Genomic DNA, 20,002 nt, shown 5'->3' with positions numbered 1-20,002 from the left:
AGTACTCTCACCAGAAAGTGGCAAGGATTGTGATGGCCTGTTGTGCTTTGCACAACCTTGCCCTGCAAGAAGGACTGACCCTTAACACTACAGAACAGCTCCCTGCTGAAATGGAGGATGAAGGCGATGGCAATGTGCATGTTGACAGGCCTCATGGGCAGGAGCCAAGTGCCGCCGAAAATAAGGCTGCTCGGGAACTGCTGGTAGCCAACACCTTCACGAGGTAGTGTCGCCTTGTACCTACCCCTCCCCCCGCAAGGCAAAGACAGGAGCAGACATATTAAAGTGAAGCAGTGACCATTTATTGCATCATCAAACAGTTTTCAGCTTCAGTTTCGCTGTATAAAGTTTATAACTTGTAAATTTTAAGTAGCGCTTCTCTACTTTTAAAACATTTGTGAACAGGAACAGTTAAGAAAAAAATTTGTAAACAGTTTCTATTTACTTGTCTTTCTTTCTTAGTGCAAGTAAGACATTGAGGATGTTAACCACCTCTTTTCTGCTACTGAAAAATATGCAAACGTTAACAGTTTGGAAATCACTGTGTAAACAGTTTTAAGTCACTTTTTTTGGTTTCTTAGTGTAATTAAAAAATTGAAGATGTTAACTACCTAATTTCAAGTTTTCAAACATGTGCAAACTGATAAATGTTGGGAAAAAAATTGTAAACATTTTACAGTAATTCATTTTTGTTTCTTACTGCAATACAGACATTCAAGGTGGAAACTACCTATTTTCTACTTTCATAACAGTTGTCAAAAAAAATGTTCTCCAATAAAAGTTGAATTTCTTTTCACATTGACTAGTGGATGTATTGCTTAAACGAAAAGGTTACATATCCTTTCAGTCAAAAATAAACATTTGAATTTAAAATTCAAAGAAAACATTTAACATTTCAATAAAATTATTAATTAAACAATTGAACGATTTGGCCACTCGCTTCTGTGACTGAGGGTTGAAGGAGGCGCAGTGAGCTAAAAGTGACACCCTAACGTTTCCTGCGCCTTCTCCCTCCCCGTGACTGGAGCCCTCCGGAGCTACTTGCAAGGCCCCTGTGTGACGTCTCCTGCTCTTCAGCAGTTGCCTCATGACAGGGTTGTTGCTGATGCAAGTCTACGTTTCCCTGCATCATGACTGGTGCACCTGCTGGCTCCTGGGACCACACTGGCTCTGCACTGTGAGCTGATAAGGGCGCTTCTGCTGGAGTCAGAGCAATGGCAGAAGTTATAGGTTCATGCGAATGAAGTAGTGTAACGATATTCTCATTAAGCGCCGCCAACTGCAATGTTACCTGATTAAGTGAATTCTCATTAAGCACCGCCAACTGCGATGCTACCTGATTAAGTGAATTCTCATTAAGCGACACCAACTGCAATGCTATCTGATTTAGTGTAATGCCAAGATTATCGATTCCATGCCTGATAGAGTCTCTAGAGTCAACATCCTTCTCAGTAAGAGAACTCAGCAATTGACTGAAACTTGCAATATGTTGCTCCTCAGCTTGTAGGTGCTGTTCTACTGAATGTCTTTCTGTTCCTCCCACCTGCGCTGAAGTGTCAATATGGTGTCTGTCTGTGGAGCTACAGTCAGCAGTGACTCGCACAGAGCCACAGGGGCCAGGAGATGGTGAGATACTGGGCAGCAACACAGGGTCCATACACTCCTGCTGCACTTGCTGACGTAGGACAAGTTCCTCCTGTTCCTCAACCACCTCAGTAACTGCTGTCACTGCATCGGAAACACCTTCCCCAATGCCCTCTGCGGCCGCTGACTCCACGCACTGCTCATCCCGTGTGTGAGAGGTATTCTGTCCATCTGTGGGAAGGAAACAGAAAACATTTGCAAAGGTTAAGCATGATGTGCCACATCACAGATATTCAACACACACCTAACCTTCTTTAACATATAGCTGGCCAGCCCAACTCACGTTCAGGTGCAACAATGTCTGATTGAGAAGCATCCGCGGGGCGATTGCTAGTAAATCCGAACAGCTGCTGGATCCATTTCTCATGTTTGGTGAAAACCCTCAGCATGGCAACACCACCGCCTGTGAGTGCAAGTTCCCTGGTGTTGTGAGCATTTTTACTCTGAAATGACAACAGAAAAAAGAGAAGCACACAGCAGCATTTCTGACAGGGACTGCAAAGGCTTTGGAGACTGGGTTGGGTGTTTCTTTAAATCTCTGATTGAAGTTTTACAGCTCAAAGCACTGGAATCAAGATAAGAGAACAATAGATAACCCTGAGCTGGCCCCAAAGCCATAAAGTTTTATTGCTACCTCAGGTGACTTGACCAAGAAGTCACTTGACTAAAGTACATGCATTGAAAACATTTTTAAATCTAGTTAACTTAAATTCTAAGCAATGTTACTTTACACTTTTGTAATAACTGTACAAACCTTGACAGATCGCAACAAGTCACTGAATTTCTTGCGGCATTGTTCCGCTGTACGTGGAATGGTGGAGGTCGCGCTGATAGCTTGGTCGGAAGTTGCCCAGGCTATCATCTGACCTTTTCGCGGCGCCCTGGAATGCTCATTCCCAATGATGTGCAGGCGCTTCACCTCCACCTCGTTGAGGAGATTGCTGAGATCATCTTCAGTGAAGTTTTGAGTTTTAATCACGTGAATTGTGCTCATTCCAGCCATTTCACTCTGCTAATTAAATTAAATGAATGAAAAGAATGCTTTCAAGGCTTTCAAAACTGTTTAAATAGCTTCAAATCTCTTTAAAACGATTTCAGAGTCCTCAAAATCATGTAAACGTATTTAAAAGTTTAAAAAAGTTACCAAAACATTCATAAAAATACAAAGAACCTACTTACAATGCTGCTCTGTATGTACGAAGCGTCTCCAGCTGCTGAGAAAGATTGGGGGCGTGTCCTATGGTAATGCGACCTCACGGGGCATGTCTCACTTACACTCCGCGCTCGAGGCTTCGCGCTGGCTGCACTCCTGGCGGCGTGATGTCAGACGCTACCCGGGAGTAATCATCAGAAAAAAGGAATTCCACGCGCCCCGCGAGCACAACGGCCGGCACGCCGGGTAAGTGCACATCAGGGGCTTGCACGCGCGGCAAGCCCCCGAACCCAATTTCTGGGCCATTAGCCGTCTGTCCCTCCACTATCCGGCATGCTTCTGACAGGGCTCGCAACTCGGCCTGTTGGGCTGACGTTCCTGAGGGTAGGCAGCCTTTTGTCACGACCTCATGTAAGGTTGTAACTGCCCATCCTGCTTTTCTGGTGCAATTGTCAACAAAGGAGGAGCCATCTGTAAAAAGGATGAGGTCTGGGTTGTCAATCAATCAATTCAATTCAATTTTATTTATCATATATGCAGCAAACGTGTGTACTGCACAATGAAATGTTGATTTTTACGAGTCCTCCCAACATTGGAATAAATATGGCATAGCAATGATAAAAATACCAATAGAAATACAGTAATAAATAATAATAAATTATTCGTTCATGAGTCTTATGGCCTGGGGGTAGAAGCTGTTTCGAAACCTGCTGGTATGAGACCGTATGCTTCGATATCTCTTACCGGACGGGAGCAGGGCGAAGAGGTTGTGGCTGGGGTGGCTCGCGTCTTTGATGATTCTCAGGGCCTTCCCCCGGCACCTCTCGGGGTAGATATCCTGCACAGCAGGTAGTTTAATTCCTATAGTATGTTGTGCAGCTTTCACCACCATCTGTAAAGCCTTGCGGTCTATGGTGGTGCAGTTGCCATACCAGGTAGTGATGCAGCCGGACAGGATACTCTCAATGGTGCACCGGTAGAAGTTGGTGAGAATCTGGGGGGCCATTCCAAATTTCTTCAGTCTCCTGAGGAAGAACAGGCATTGGCATGCCTTCTTGGTTACGACGTCGATATGATTGGACCACGTTAAGTCCTCCGTAATGAATACACCCAGGAATTTGAAGCTGCTAACCCTCTCCACCTCAGCCCCTTCGATGTAGATTGGGGTGTGTCCCTCCCCCTGCCGCTTCCTGTAGTCCACGATCATCTCCTTTGTTTTGCTGATGTTGAGGGAGAGGTTGTTGTACTTGCACCATTCTGCTAGGGCTCTTGCCTCCTCCCTGTAGCCTGTCTCGTCGCTGTAGTGTATGTACCCGTTTACCTTTAAGGGAACTATAGAATGTAACCGTTCGCCTTTAAGAGCACTACTTTAGGTGTGGCACTATTTGTTGGCTCATGTATACTGTAATACCGATAGTGACCACACCAGTATATAAGGGTTGTGATACGTTAACTAGGGCAGATTCGCCCGAACCTCTGAATAGTAAAGACCTGTTTTATTTGTTAATCTTGGAGTCTGTGTATTATTTGCAATACAACCCACAGACTTTACAATGGCGACGAGGACGATCGTACCCTGCGGCAACAGTACTTCCTAAGCTACTAAGGAGCGTCGAAGTGAGGCAACCGCCTTCGTCGTGCTGCTGGAAGAACACACGAGGCTGCAGCAACAGACAGGAAGCAGACTAGCAACGAAAGTTCATCAGCAACAGGCACAACTACCCTTTTACCACGGTGCGGAGTGCGTCGATCAACTAACAAAAGAAAGCAACCGGCGACCGCAACGACTGTGAGTAGGGGAAAGTGTGGAAAATATCCGGAGGATAAGGGCAGTGACCACCACGGTCGAGGGGGTGAAAAGGCCGGACAGCGACCGGGATCACAAGGCGCGGTGGCGATAAATAAATAAATAACTAAATAACCCGCGAAGAATCAGCCGCAGCCGGGGAGGAAAGGGCCGGACTGCGGGAGGTCGGGGAGAGGCGTTTGAATCCGCTGAGCGAGAGCCCGAGAGGGAGCGAGCAAGAGCCGCGCGAGCGGGTGAGCCAGAGCCCGAGAGGGAGCGAGCAAGAGCCGCTTCGAGCGGGAGGCGCTTCGCGAGCCAGCGATCGCACCAGCGATAAGGGCCGAGAGCCGCTTCGGGCGAGAGGCGCAGCGCGGGCCATCGATCGCATCCACTGATAAGGGCCGGGCCGCTTTGAAGTGAGGGGCGCAGCCGGGCCATCGATCGCAATCCCTGATAAGGGCCGCACTCGGGCTGGTAGGGCAGAGTCGGCAGACACTGAAGGCGCGAGAGCCGCGGTGAACAGCGCGGGCCATCGATCGCGGCAGAGATAAGGGCCGCACTCGGGCTGAAAGACAGCGTCGGGGGTCGGGTGAAGACCGCCAAGCGCGGGAAAACCGCGCGGGAAAGCCGCCATTTTTCGCGGGGAAACCGCTGGGGAAGAAGACAGAAGCGGGAAACCGCCATCTTAGAAAATTAATAAGAACTTTCAGAAATGCTGGTGTGTTCTCAAGAAGAGAGGAAAAATAAGAATAAGTAAAGCAATACTTGTGTTGTTCTCAAGAAGAGAAGAAGATGCCTAAGCGAGGAAATATTAATGATTTTAATGCTGAAATAGAAGACTGGGCCACGTATGTGGAACGCATAGAAATATATTGCGTAGCCAACGAAATTGAGGATGACGACAAGGCAATAACTTTGTTAAATTCGATGGGAGCAAAAACATACGGGCTCTTGAAACATCTAATAGCACCAGTTAAACCAGTGGACCAGACCTTCGAAGAGATCGTAGCAGTGCTGAAGGATCACTTGAACCCCACACCGTTGATGCTGGCTGAACGATTTAAATTTTACGCAAGAACCCAGAGGAAAGATGAAAGCAATGCGGAATACTTAGTCGAACTGCGTAAGCTAGCGAAATACTGCCAGTTTGGAGGGAATTTGACAGAGGCGCTGCGGGACAAGTTCGTATGCGGCTTGGCCAAAGAAGGAACGCAGAAGCGACTTCTGGAAGAAAACGACCTCACACTGGACAGGGCTGTCCTCATAGCTTCATCGCACGAAGCCGCAGCGAAAGGAACGGCGGAAATGCAGCTAAAGGCGGCGGCACTCGGGGTGGACCAAATTACTGCAAGCACTTCCAAATGCTACCGTTGTGGAAAGACAACGCACGACCAGAATCAGTGCTGGTTTAAGAACCAAGAGTGCAGGAAATGTGGCAAACTGGGTCACATCGCGAAGGTATGCAGGTCCGGAAAGAAGACCAACAAGCAAAGGAAGCCACCACCACAAGAAAAGTACAACAAGGTGCATCAGGTGGCTGAAAAGAGTTCAGACGAACAAAATTCAGACTCAGACCCAAACAGCCAGGAGCTGGATAGTCTGAGAATCCACAATGTGGGTAAAGTAACTGATCTACAGACGATCTGGGTCACACTAAAAATAGCTGGAGTCCAAGTACGAATGGAGCTGGACACGGAATCAGCTGTATCAGTCATCAACCAAAAGGACTACCACCGGCTATTCTCTCACATACCCTTAAGAAATACCAAGTTCGTATTACGGACATATACGGGGCATAACGTATACCCCATGGGGAAAATAAGAGTCAAGGTGAGAGAAAGGGGTAAAGTACACCCAAGAATGAATTTGTACGTACTACCTGAGGGAGGACCACCACTTCTAGGACGGGAGTGGATCAGGAAAATAGACATGGAATGGCACTACCCACAAGCAATAACGAGTGAGGACTCGGTGCAGACAAGCAGCTCAGACTCCGAGCCGGAAGACGATAAGTCCAGCTTACGTATGAAAAACAAAGTTAACATGAACTCACGGACTAAGGTTGGAAAATCGATGGCGTGCATAAAGACAGAGAATTCTGAGTCTGTTCAAGTTACAGACATATGCATTACGGAGGAACACCGGGCTCGAACTCAACGTTATTTCAAAGTACGACAACAATTAGAACAATTAAGTTACCGCCTCGTACAAGAGATGAAAACAATGAAAAAGTTCTATGACACCGAATGGGAGAGTCTGGAAAGACAACAGAACCTACTGGCTCAAGCAGAGAGCGACCATAGAGCCATCGTGACCAATTACCGATCACATCTCCCTTATGATGTTCAGGAGTTAGAATATTTGCATGATCTAGAGATACAGCAGAAGGGCAAACCACGCTACACTGAGGATTTTGTTCTGCAATTGGAGACGGAGCTAGTGCAGGCAAGGTTAAGAGAAGTTGAATCGCAGTGTGCTCTTAAGGAGATGCAGAAACAAATCTTGGACATGGAAAAGAGAAACGCTTCTTTACCTGATGTGAATAATGTGGACATGTTGCGAGAGGGGATTATTGAGGCGAAACTGAAAGAAGCTAAGCAAAGGATGTTGGAACTTGAAACACAGAACCAAATCAGCAGAAATCAGCTATGTCGAGCAGAGAAGGAGTGCTATGGTCTACATGAGAAGGTGCAATATCTCTCAGCCCAGAATAAGGGGCTACTCACTCAGTTAAATGAGAGTAAACGGGAAATGGCTGAGATAGACTGCAAGAATAAAGAAGAATTGATGGCAGTGAGACTTCGAGAGGCAGATAGCATAGCAGCCTTGGCTGAACTCCAACAGGAAATTGCAAAAAAACCAATTGCAGAGGAATCTTCAGGAAGCCAGGATTTTATTCCAGTCCTTCTCTACGACTCCTTACAAGCAGAGTGTGAGAAGTTGAAAGAACAGTATGGACAGGCCCAGGCTACAATTCTGGAGGGGATTAACTCGGCAACCCCCGAAAAGCTAGTTTCAGTAGAAGCATATGAACAACTAAAGGTTGAACATGAGCAAGAAGTCCAAAGGCTGCAGGAAATGTTTGATGAGCTCCAGGCCAAGGCTGCCTCATCGGTAAAGATTCCATCCATAGATGAAACATTAGTGGTGGAAGAGGAGAGGGGTTTGGAGCTCTCAAAAGTTATTGAAATAGCTGAGGTTGCAACACAGACTGAGAAGATGGCAGCAGAGCAACCCTTGGATACCAAAAGTACGCTGACTCACGTCAATGTAGAACAACAGACCGCTGAAACAGCTGCTCCGGTAGAGGGATTGAATAGTCCGATCAATCAATCTCCAAAGGAAGTTGAAGTATTAAAATCACAAATGAGGTCATTAGTAAACGACTTGCTGAAAGCCCAGAAAAAGCTGGATGAAGAGGTACACATGAAGAAGTCTCTTCAGGAAAGATGTCTGGATTTGGAACAAGAGCTGGCTAATGTCCAGCTGGGTATGGAGGAAATAGACGACCCTCTCGCTGGCCTAGCTCAGGACGACACCGAATATTACCATGACCTGGTGGACTACACCGAATAGTATGATGTCTTGTCCTGCCCAGCTTGTAACTTCGACTCCCAAAGTGCAGAAATCATGGAGGAGCACCAAAAGTCTACGGAACATTGGGAGAAGGTGGCTCTACTACGGAAAAAGGAGGAAGAGAAGGAGGAACTGCGCATGCAGCTGGCAGCTGACAGTGGAGCCCAGAGAGTCTCCAAGAAGCAGAAAAGGAAAAGTCGAAACAGAAGATGACCCATCTGAACCATTATCACCTCTACCAGATCACACACGTGGTCCCTCCGAACGGAGCCAAATCAGTTCGGAAGTTCAAGCTGTTAAATCCATGGAAGGACTATTGAATGAGTCACTCCAGCAATGTGAACCGACTACACCACAGAGACTGAATCTGTGAACTGTTTTCCGCAGAGACTGAATCTGTGATCTGTTTTGACATGAAGTTATATATGTTATTATGTTATGTTAAACATGAAGTTATATGACGTTGACTCCATCGAGAGTATATCTGTAAATTGTTATATGATGTTGACTCCATCGAGAGTATATCTGCAAACTGTTTATATAAAGTTGAAGATTGTATGTTTAACGGGATTCTGTAAGTAAAAAGCTAAAAAGGGAGGATTGTAGTGTATGTACCCGTTTACCTTTAAGGGAACTATAGAATGTAACCGTTCGCCTTTAAGAGCACTACTTTAGGTGTGGCACTATTTGTTGGCTCATGTATACTGTAATACCGATAGTGACCACACCAGTATATAAGGGTTGTGATACGTTAACTAGGGCAGATTCGCCCGAACCTCTGAATAGTAAAGACCTGTTTTATTTGTTAATCTTGGAGTCTGTGTATTATTTGCAATACAACCCACAGACTTTACAGTCGCCATCTGTGATCAGGCCTACAACAGTAGTGTCATCAGCAAACTTGATGATGGAGTTGGAGTTGTGCATGGACATGCAATCGTGAGTAAACAGGGAGTACAGAAGAAGCTGAGCACACAACTCTGGGGAGCTTCCGTGTTCAGGATCAGTGTGGAGGAGGCATTACTGCCTATTTTCACCACCTGGGGTCTGCCCGTCAGGAAGTCCAGGATCCAGTTGCATAGGGAGGTGTTAAGTCCTAGCTCACTGAGCTTGTTGACAAGCTTGGAGGGGATAATGGTATTGAATGCTGAACTATAATCAATGAACAACATTCTCACATAGGTGTTCCTCTTATCCAGGTGTGATAAGGCAGCATGCAGTACAGTGGCGATGGCATCATCCCTAGATCTGTTTGGGCGGTAGGCAAATTGGAGTGGGTCCAGTGTGTCAGGTAGTAACGAGTTGATGTAGGTTTTGTAAGATCCGCAAAATTGAACATTGTATTATAAGGGTCCATTGGCAGAAGAGGCCTTGTTTTAAAGACTGTTTTAAAAGAAGCCCAGGAAAAAGGGGCATATAAAATGGCCGCCAGACCCCATGACTAGCTTTTTGGACACTTTAAAATGGTTCCTGCAGTCCCCAGACAGCCTTTGTGGATTCAACCCACAGTAAGTTCTGGAAGCCGTTTCTGAGAAAATGAAACCAGACACAAACACATACATATGGATTGGATGCAGATCCAGTCAGATCGGCCTGTAGATAAAGGCCATCTAAATGTTTACCCAGACAAAGGGAAACAGTTTTATATTCATAAGGGGAGCATCAAAGACCCATTAAAGACATCAAGAAGACATTCAAAACAATGCAGGGTCATTCCAGACCAGAGATGGCCATCACCGGCCATCCTGAAAGCAGTTTAAATATAATAACTACCCCGTTGTGATACAAGCCCGCCAAAAGTTAAACAAAGACTAACCTTGATTTGGCGGGAGATAAAGGCTTCTCTTGAGAAGCATATTTGGGGTCCCAGGGTAGCCATCGAGAGCGAGGAGAGAAGAAGCGATCAGCCAGACACGCTTTTGAGCTTGTCCTTGTGAGAGCTGTGGAGAAACATTGACCAAGAAGGGGATTCGAGTCTGCATCCCGCCCCGGGGTAACCATTGGGAGATCGTCGACAAACCCCGGGCCACTGACGAGACAAAAGGGCAGCAGCCCTACAGAGGAAACCCATATGAAAATGGTAACCAGCTAGACACCTCTCCAACCGTGGTCGAACAGATGGTCTCCGTCCCCGCCGACGTCCAGGCCTGCCAGTGTCCAGCCTGCCCGTGACCTTCACCTCGAGAGAGAGAGAGAGAGAAGTGTAGCGCAGCTCGATGTGGCTCCACTGACCACGCGGAAACAGGACGCCTGAGGGGATCAAAACGCAGACTTGTTTCAAAACTCTATGGCCTAGAAATTCAGTTGCGTTCGCCAGCCGCTAACGCCATAAGAGGGGTAGATTTCCAGCGCTAGGCACTTAGCGCCCGGGTGCAGAACGATCTGCGCCTACGCCCAACTTCAGTTGACATTTAGCGCCGGCGCAAAGTGTTTGTGCCCGCACAGCTGCGCGCGCAGCTTATGACGTCATTTTGTCGTGCAACGCTGTTTGTGTGCCCCAAACCGGAAATTCAGTGGCGCCCACCCAATGTGGGCGTGGCGCTGTTAAGAACTGTGAAGTGGAACGCAACAGAGGCCCTGTGGGCCTCGGGGAGCGCTAATTAAAGGGCACTTACACTGACCTATAAAGCCCAGCCATTTTGCTGCAATGACTTTAGTGCTTTGGATTTCTGGACAGAGACCAAGGAACAGAGCTTACTGATTTGGGACAACATAGGAGAGGTATTTTTGGCTTCTGGCCAGAGCTTGGAAATTTGAATCATTGTGATTTCACTGTTTGCAAGTTTATTATGGGGGCTGTAGGGGGTTCCAACCCTCAGTTCCAGCATTATGTGCGAAGGGCTCGCAGACGCTGTGTGAGAGGGCCAGCCATGCCTAGACGCAGAGGGGCCATCAGGCGTCGGCAACGTAGGCCTTACCCACTCAGGGAATACCGGCAGCAGGTGTCCTATCTCACCATGACTGCCGCGCATTGTGTTAAGAGGCTGCGCTTCAGAAGGGAGGTGGTTGCAGAGATCTGCCAGCTGCTTCACAGAGATCTGCGTCCACAGCTGATGTGCAGGACGTCTCTCTCGGTGGAAGTGAAGGTCACGGCGGCTCTGAACTTTTATGCAAGCGGCTCCTTCCAAGCCGCTGCTGGGGACATAGCGAACATCTCCCAGTTCGCCGCGCATCGCTGCATCCGGCAGGTCACCGATGCCCTTTTCGCGAGGAGACACCAATTCATCTCCTTCCCCATGACCCTAGAGAGGCAGGAGCAGCGTGCAGTCGGATTTGGCAGGATCGCGGACTTCCCCATGGTGCAGGGCGCCATTGACTGCACGCATGTGGCTATGCGGGCACCTATCGACAATGCCGAGGATTACCGCAACCGGAAGGGCTACCATTCCCTCAATGTACAGCTGGTGTGTGACCACAGGCAGCGCATCCTAGCTGTCAATGCCCGCTTTCCAGGAAGCAGCCACGATGCATTTATCCTGCGCCAGACTACTGTGGCTGACATGTTCGAGGCACAGCCTCCACCAAGGGGATGGCTTATTGGGGACAAGGGCTACCCTTTGTGTACATGGCTCATGACCCCGCTCCGCGCGCCCAGGACCCCTGCGGAGGAGGCATACAACGAAAGCCATCAAGCCACAAGGAACATCATAGAGCAAACGATTGGCATCCTCAAGCAACGGTTCCGCTGCCTGGATCGCTCCGGCGGATCTCTACAGTATTCGCCGGATAGAGTCTCCCAGTTCGTCGTCGTTTGCTGCATGCTGCACAACCTGGCTATCCGCAGGACTCAGGCACTGCCACCTGACGTCGCACCACCACCTCAGGAGGACGCGCAGGAGGACCATGAGGAGGAGGAGGAGGAGGAGGAGGAGTACCAGCCCAGGAGGGAGCCACAAGGTCCAAGGGCCGTCCGCCGGCGGCTTATTGAACGACACTTCTAGGCCCCCTGTCAGGGAATGGATTGTGGCAATGAACGCACCTGAATGCAGCCGCTCCGCAAGCCCTCAGCCGCTTAACGCAACAACCACTGGAAACATGACACCTGGACAAGCTGAATAAATAAAAAGCTTTATTTAACAAACTCAGGGCCCTTCCCACATGAAACAGAAAAACAGGCAAGACCCCCAAAAAACAGTCACAAAAATATCTCACTCCCACAACCTGGGGAGGAATAACAAAACTTGCCCATCCAATTGGCCTTCATCCTCGGCCTTACCAAAAGAAGCCCCCCGCACAACACAAACACCCCCATATAAAAAAAAACGTTGCCAACACACTCTACTGGGCGTGCCGAGAGGGCGAGTCCTTGTGCAGCCTTGTGCGGCCCCTGCCCGACCTGTTGCTCCGCCTCAACCTGGGCCCTGTGGGTGTTGCAAGGCTGGGGGAAGGCTCCTGAGGGGCAGAATGCGTGACGGCAGATGCCCTTGGGGGTCGGCCTAGACGAGGTCTGGCCCTGGAGGGGCCGGCTGCTGACTGCTGCAGCTGTGGCTGGGCAGCATCAGTGTCTGCAGCAGCTCATCGCACCTTGGCTGGGGGAGTTGCAGTGGCGGCTGCAGCAATGGGGGCAAGCTGGCTGATGCCAGGCGCTCGCTGGTCGCCAGAGACACTGGCACTCGGCCGGGCTGGCAGTGCAGCAAGCGCAGCAATCTGGTGGAGGCCAGACCACTGTGCTGCAGCAGGGCGGCGGGTGCCCTGGCGATGCTTCCGCGACACAGCGAGTGTGGCGGAAGTGAGTGCCCGAACTGCCGTGGCCTGTGCCCGCATCAGATCAGTGAGTGTCTGCACGGCACCACTCATGAACTCGCGACTCGCGTCCTGCGCTGCCGCGAGTTGATGGACACCCCTGTCCTGTGCTGCCGCGAGTTGGTCGACACCCCTGGCCTGTGCTGCCGCGAGTTGTTCGACACCCCTGGCCTGTGCTGCCGCGAGTTGGTCGACACCCCTGGCCTGTGAGTCCCCGAAAGCGGCCACACTATGAGCCAGGGACTCAATGGCCTGAGGCAACTGTCCCACAACCCCCATGAACTCCTTGTGGCGGCGCTCAGAGTCCGCGGACATTTCATCTAGGAGGCGCACCTCCTGGGCGAGGACCGTCTCCGGACTGGAGGCCGGACTCTCCCTCTGGGGAGAAGGCTGCCGTTCTGCCCGACCCTTCCCACGTGCCTGGACGCCACTGGGCCCAGCAACTGGCCTCCCCTGCAACACTTGCCCCCTCTGGGGAGAAGGCCGCCGTTCTGCCCGACCCTTCCCACGTGCCTGGACGCCACTGGGCCCAGCAAATGGCCTCCCCTGCAACACTTGCCCCCTCTGGGGAGAAGGCCGCCGTTCTGCCCGACCCTTCCTATGTGCCTGGACGCCACTGGGCCCAGGAGCTACACCCCCCTGCAGCACTTCCCCCTGGCTCTCCTCCAGGCAAGACGTCTCCCCTCCATTGCCATCCCCTGGCGCGGATGAGGCTTCCCCCGATGTGCCGCCTTCCTGTTGGTCCTAGTCGTCCTCCTCTTCCGAGGGACTGGCCCTCTCAGCTTCAAGGACCTCCTCCTCACCAGCTGAAAGCAGGAAGGCACAAGAGTAGCTTTAGAGTGAGGACAGGGCATCAGCGAGGGAGGCATGAGTGGTGGCATTCAGCGCATTGGTCGGACAGTGGCAAAGGATGTAGATCTGATGCGCTAGGGGAACGAGAGAGGTCCAAACGGTCATGTCCTTACCATTGGGTCGCAGCACAGGGTCGGCATCTCCAATGGCAACAGGGCCAACCACCCGGCCACGCATGAGTCGAGCCACACTCTCCTCCAGCTCACTGAGCTCCTGGAACTGGGCACGGCCTCCCCCGGTGACATTCTGGCTCTTCAAATTCCGGGCCATCTTGGCCTGCAAGAGAAAGGACGGCCTCTAAGTACATTGTGGTGGCCTGTTGTTGTGTGCACTGCCTCCCATGGTCGAATAGATTGGCCAGTGTGTTAAGTGCAGAGAGTGCTATTGATGATCATGCCAGTGCCATAGCTGCGGGAGGAGGGCTGGCCATTAGGCCTTTGAGGTCCCTTTGCCCATAGTGTGAGGTGCACATGCAAGGATGAGGAGGACACTGGAAAGGGTACTCACCTTGACCATCCGAGTGAGGTCGTTGTACTTCTTGCGGCATTGGTCACCAGTCCTGGGGACATCGCTGTTGACTGACACCCTGTGGGCGATTTTCCTTCAGGCTCTCCTGTACTGCCTCCTGGGAGCCTTCTTGCCACTGTCCGGGCACAAGATCTCTTTGTACCTTTCCAACCCCCTAACCAGCACCCTCAAAGCATGCTGGGAGAAGCGCTGCGCTCGTTCACGGGCCTTCTCCATGGCTTCAGGCGCTATTTGGGTCCACCAGCAGTGTTCAGGCCTAGCTGCAGGGCTCCACTATCCAGGGCGTGGCTGCAGACCAAGTCGACCCTTCCCCCTTTAAGAGCTGGCCGGCGTCAGGGTGTCTGCTGTCAATCAAAACATGACCGCACCTGCGCTGCGCCCGGCCTCGGCGTTATCAGTCCGCACCGCCGGCTTAGCGCCTAAAGATAGGAGTGCAACGCCAGTTTCAGCGCTCGCCCAAACTCTTGGCCAAATCTACTGAATTTCGACGAAGTGACCTGCACTTTCCGGCGGGCGCTAACTTTAGCGACCGCCCGACTTTACCGCCCCAAAAGTGGCTATACTGAATTTCTAGGCCTATAATTTTCCAACTGGATTGGTGAGCATGTTTCTGGCCCTTCATAATCAGATCTAGATAGGTTTAAGGGGGTGGGCATTTTGGGTATAATTAACATGAGTTGTTGTCCCTCGATGTTCCGTGTGTTTCCCCATTTCATGATGACGTTTGTAAAGTATAATATGCCTGTATCTATTTTAGTTAGTACTGTATTTTGATTTGTTTTTCCCTCCCATGTACCCTCTTTGCTTGCATTTGATTTGTCTTTCCTTATGCAATAAAATTTCATTTTGTTTCATTAAACTTGGTCTATAAGAGTATTCTCTGCATTGTAGTTCCTGCATCTAAGTCCAGTGTCTAGAACCTAAGGGGTGAGTGGGTCGAACCACTCAAGGTTTTACTGTGCAAGAGGGAGAGAGAGGCCTCTAGAGAGAGAAACCTCTGCGATCCAAAGAGGAGAACCCCTTACAGTTTTGACCAGCCTCTCAAAGCACTTCATGATGACAGAAGTGAGTGCTATGGGGCGGTAGTCGTTTAAACAGGTTACTTTTGTTTTTTTGGGGACTGGAATAACCGACGTCATCTTGAAGCGGGTGGGGTCTACTGACTGGTACTGTGAACGGTTGAATATATCCGTAAACACGGCTGCCAGCTGGACCGGGTGCTTTGTGGGTGTTCACTCTCTTAAAAGTCTTACTCATGTCAACCACGGAAATTGAGAAGACCCAGTCGTCCTGAGCCGCGGGCGCCCTTGTAACAGGCCAGTTGTTGTTGGCCTCAAACTGGGCGTAAAAAGTGTTGAGCTCGTCCGGGAGAGAGGCATTACTGGGCATGACGCAGCTGGGTTTCTCTTTGTAGTCCGTAATAGATTGTAATCAACTCCACATCCTTCGCAAATCTGATCTATGATAGTGTGACTCCACTTTATCTGTGTATTGTCTTTTTGCATTTTTGATGGTTTTTCTGAGGTCGTACCTTGATTTCTTGTACTCATCCATGTCCCCAGACTTGAATGCGATGGACCGTGCTTTTAACATAGCACAGATGTCGCCATTTACCCATGGTTTCTGGTTGGGAAATGTTCGTACAACAATCCTCGGAACAACGTCGTCTATGCACTTGTTTATGAAACTAATGACTGAATCTGTATATGTGTTGATGTCATTGTCTGAGGCATTCCGGAACATATCCCAGTCAGTGGAATCAAAACAGTCTTGTAACATAGCACGTGATTGATCCGACCAGCGTTGTAGAGATCTCATCACAGGCTTTTCCTGTTTCAGTTTTTGCCTATAGGTGGGTAGCAGCAGGATGGAGTTGTGATCTGATTTGCCGAAGGGAGGGCGGAGGAGGGCCTTGTACCCATCCCGGAACGGAGTGTAAACGTGATCTAGTGTGTTCTTGGCTCGCGTTGGGCAGGTGATATGCTGATGGTACTTAGGCAGTACTTTCTTCAGATTGGCTTTGTTGAAATCGCCAGCCACGATGAATGTAGCCTCTGGATGGGAAGTTTCAAGCCTGCTAATGATCCCATGCAGCTCGTTTAGTGCCCTATTTGCGTCGGCCTGTGGTGGAATATACACCGCTGTAATGATCACGGATGAGAACTCTCTCGGGGGGTAGAAGGGTCGGCATTTGATCATCAGGTGTTCGAGGTCGGGTGAACAAGAAGATGTAAGTAGTTCCATGTCGGAACACCAGGAGTTGTTGATCATGAAACATACTCCACCCCCTCTATTCTTCCCCGAATCCTTTGTTCGGTCTAGCTGGTGAATGTTGAATCCCTCTGGTTGAATGGCCGAAGCCAGTATCGATGGATCAAGCCAAGTCTCAGTGAAAATCAAGACGTTGCAGTTCTTAATGTCTCGCTGGAAGGTGAGCCTCCCCCTGAGTTCGTCCAGCTTATTGTCCAGTGACTGCACATTCGCCAGGAGAATACTCGGAAGGGGAGGGCGGTGTTCACGTCGCCTCAACTTCACTAATGCACCTGCTCGTCTGCCCTGCTTGCGCCGTCGTCACTTCCTGATCACAGGAATGAAGTCAGGTAAGCTGGTGGGAGGGTAGATGATAGTAGCAGCAGAATCCCAGTTCGAAAAATCGGGGGTAGGTCCTATATCCCCGGACAATCTTATGTCCAGAAGTGATTGACGGTCGTACCAGATAAGCGAAGAAACAGTTCGTACAAAAGTGTTTAATAATAACAATAAAATAATAAATAAGGTGGAAAGTTGGGGACGAGCTCATAAAACGGGGGCTACGCTTGTCGACGCCTTACTGGGTTTGGTGAGGGGAGGAGAGAGACCTGGCTGCGGGATCTAGAAGAGGAGCAGCGAGGAGCGAGAGGGCGAGAAAGGAGTCCAGGAGCGGGACCTGACCAGCGGGGGCGGGGAGCGGCGAGGTTGGGGCCCGGGAGCGGGACCTGACCAGCGGGGGCGGGGAGCGGCTAGGCTGGGGCCCAGGAGCGGGACCTGACCAGCGGGGGCGGGGGGAGCGGCGAAGCCGGGCCCAGGAGCAGGTCCTGGCCGGCGGGGGGAGCGGGCGGAGAGCAGCGAGGCTGGGCCCAGGAGCGGGACCTGACCAGCGGAGGCAGGGAGCGGCTAGGCTAGGGCCCAGGAGCGGGACCTGACCAGCGGGGGCGGGAGGAGCGACGAGACTGGGGTCCGGGAGCGGTTAAACAGTAGAATACTTAAAAAAAAAACAACTAAACTACTAATACTAAAACTAGAATGCTAAATACTAAACAGTAGAATACTAAAAAACTAACAGTACGATGTAGGAATGTCTAGTTCCTATCCAAAGACTGAGGTCCACTCAGGCGCTTAAACAAAACGAAGTTTAATGGAAACTAACAGGTTTAAACAAGTAACTGCAGGAGAACATCGAGTGTAGGTCTATTCAGTTCGGAGGCTCCACGAGGACTGCTGGCTGGTCCCGTGGTTGACGTCATCAAGTTCTTCCCGCCAGTGGGGGATCACGTGATGTACGGCGTGATGTCATCGCGTTTACCCGCGCTGTTAAAGTGATCATGCTCTATACAAGTAAACAGTACAATTAAAGATACAGACTCAGGCTGTAGCTAACATGTTGTTAAAGGGAATTATATACAAACGGTCTGAGTCCTTTAGTGGCTCTGCCACAACGATATATTAAAATACAACATTAAATACAACATTAAAATACCAGTTGGGGAGGAGCTCGTAAAACAGCAGCCAGACAGGTCGGCGCTATATGCAGAGGTTCCTCCGCCGCCAAGGTCGCTTCTTCTGTTTCTCTTAAAATTTCCACGCAGTCATGCTCTTCTCCATATTCTCCTCCCCCCTCTTGCTCCTCGGGCATCGGGAGCATAGTTGCGGGATTAACCGGGCTGGCCTGGACGATATGGAGATTGGGGGCCTCCAGGACCGCCATCCAGCGGGTCCATCTGGCTGCCGTCACTTGGGATACTCTATTCATAGACAGCAAGGTGTGTACGGTGTGGGGGCACTTGACAGTCAGCTTTTGGTCGAGGACTAGACCCGCAGTGGCCATTACAGCTTGACATGTGGCTTCCATGGCCCTCAGGCAACTTCCCCATCCAAGGGCCACCGCGTCCAGTTTTCCCGAATAGTAGCCAATAGGTCTTTGCTGATCCCCATGTTCTTGTGTCAGTATAGCTGTCATATATCCTTCTTTCTCATGGACAAACAGGGTAAATGGCTTCCCGTTGTCAGGGATTCCCAGAGCCGGTGCCGAACACAAGGCCTTTTTTAGATTCGTGAAGGCCTCTTGCTGTTCTTTCGTGAGGGCAATGGCTTCCTTTGATGTCCGCTTCCCCTTTAAGAGGTCATTCAATGGCTGAGCAAGCTGTGTGTAGGAGTCGATCCAATTTCTGTTAAAGTTACACAAACCCAAAAAAGACCGGAGTTCTTGGATAGTAGTAGGCTGTTTGGCAGCCCGAATGGCTGTGGTCTTTTCTTGGGTAAGTTCTCTCTTTCCTTTCGAAATCTTTTGCCCCAGGTACACAACCTCTTCTTGGGCTATTTGTGCTTTGTCGATGCTGGCTTTATGTCCTTTCAGGCGAAGGTGGTCCAGCATGGTATGTAGGTCCTGTTCGTGCTGTTCTTCCGTGTTGGAGGCTAACAGAATATCATCCACGTACTGGATAACTGTGGAGGGCATGGTAGGTAACTCTCGCAAATGGCTTTGTAAGGCCATGTGAAATACCATAGGGCTGTTGTGAAAACCCTGTGGTAGCCGGGTCCAGGTATACTGTTGCTGTTGGATGGTAAAGGCAAACCATGGTCGGACCTCAGGTGCCAATGGCACCAACCAAAATCTGTTGGCCATATCTATAACCGAGAAGCATTTATGTTCCGGTGTGAGGGTGTTAAAAATGGTGGAGGGATCCGCGACCAAAGGGGCCTTTTGATCAATACACTGGTTGGCCTTCCTGTAATCGATGGTCAGATGCCAAGTCCCGTTGGGTTGCCGTACTGGCCATACGGGGCTATTGGAAGAACTATGGGGGAGAAATTTGGTATCGCCCCGTTTGGGGCGCTAGTATTGGCGGTACGCAAAGTTTAGCGCCAGGTGCAATTTATCGCCACCTCGAGCGATATTAGGTTGCAGCGCCCCTGAAGGTGATTGCGGCGCTAAATCAGGCGCTGCACGGTACTCTTAAGGCGCTAACCCGGCGGCGCTACTCAATTTCTTGGCGGCCGGGCGCAGCGCAGGTGCTGTCAATAATTGATTTTTCAATTCAATTCAATTCAAATCGCTTTATTGGCATGACAAGTTACATCTTATGTTGCCAAAGCATCGGAAAACATTCATGTTTGTTCACAAAAATACAGATCTATCCATACAGTGTATAAACAGATATATCCCTGAGTGTATAAATATACTTTCATATAATTTATATATACTCTTATCTTATCTTTAGTGGTTGTCCCTCTGTTTATGGCAAGCTGTAACATAGTGTGCCGCTAGTGTTATGCAACTTCCCTCTTCCCCTAGTAGGTATGGGAGTTTTTGGTCGTCATTCAATTTTCTGAATTCCGGGCATATTTTTGTAAATTTTGGGTAGAAATTCTCCCTTATGCCCTGATATTTTCTACAAGCTGTGAGGAAGTGCATCTCTGTCTCCACCATTCCCTGACTGCAGTGAGAGCATATCCTGTCCTCT

The 20,002-nt window shown here is 49.9% G+C and overlaps 1 protein-coding gene and 1 pseudogene across 1 annotated transcript; both read right to left on the bottom strand.

Moving 5' to 3' along the window:
• Positions 1-634: 634 nt before the first annotated feature.
• LOC147110901 (uncharacterized) lies at positions 635-2,740 on the bottom strand. Its single transcript, XM_086001295.1, has 2 exons — positions 1,928-2,740; positions 635-1,815 (listed from the first exon to the last, which is right to left on the bottom strand). The coding sequence occupies exons 1-2, from the start codon at positions 2,031-2,033 to the stop codon at positions 989-991; spliced, it is 933 nt and encodes a 310-aa protein (XP_085857421.1). The 5' UTR covers positions 2,034-2,740; the 3' UTR covers positions 635-988.
• Positions 2,741-3,121: 381 nt separating this feature from the next.
• Positions 3,122-18,610, bottom strand: LOC147110900 (uncharacterized; annotated as a pseudogene).
• Between the last annotated feature and the right edge of the window lie 1,392 nt (positions 18,611-20,002).

This window comes from Somniosus microcephalus, chromosome 11, assembly GCF_052327205.1.
Source record: "Somniosus microcephalus isolate GS21.2 chromosome 11, FLI_Smic_1.0, whole genome shotgun sequence".
NCBI lineage: Eukaryota > Metazoa > Chordata > Chondrichthyes > Squaliformes > Somniosidae > Somniosus > Somniosus microcephalus.
The sequence above is the reverse complement of the archived record's forward strand: the minus strand, read 5'-3'. Positions and strand labels throughout refer to the sequence as shown.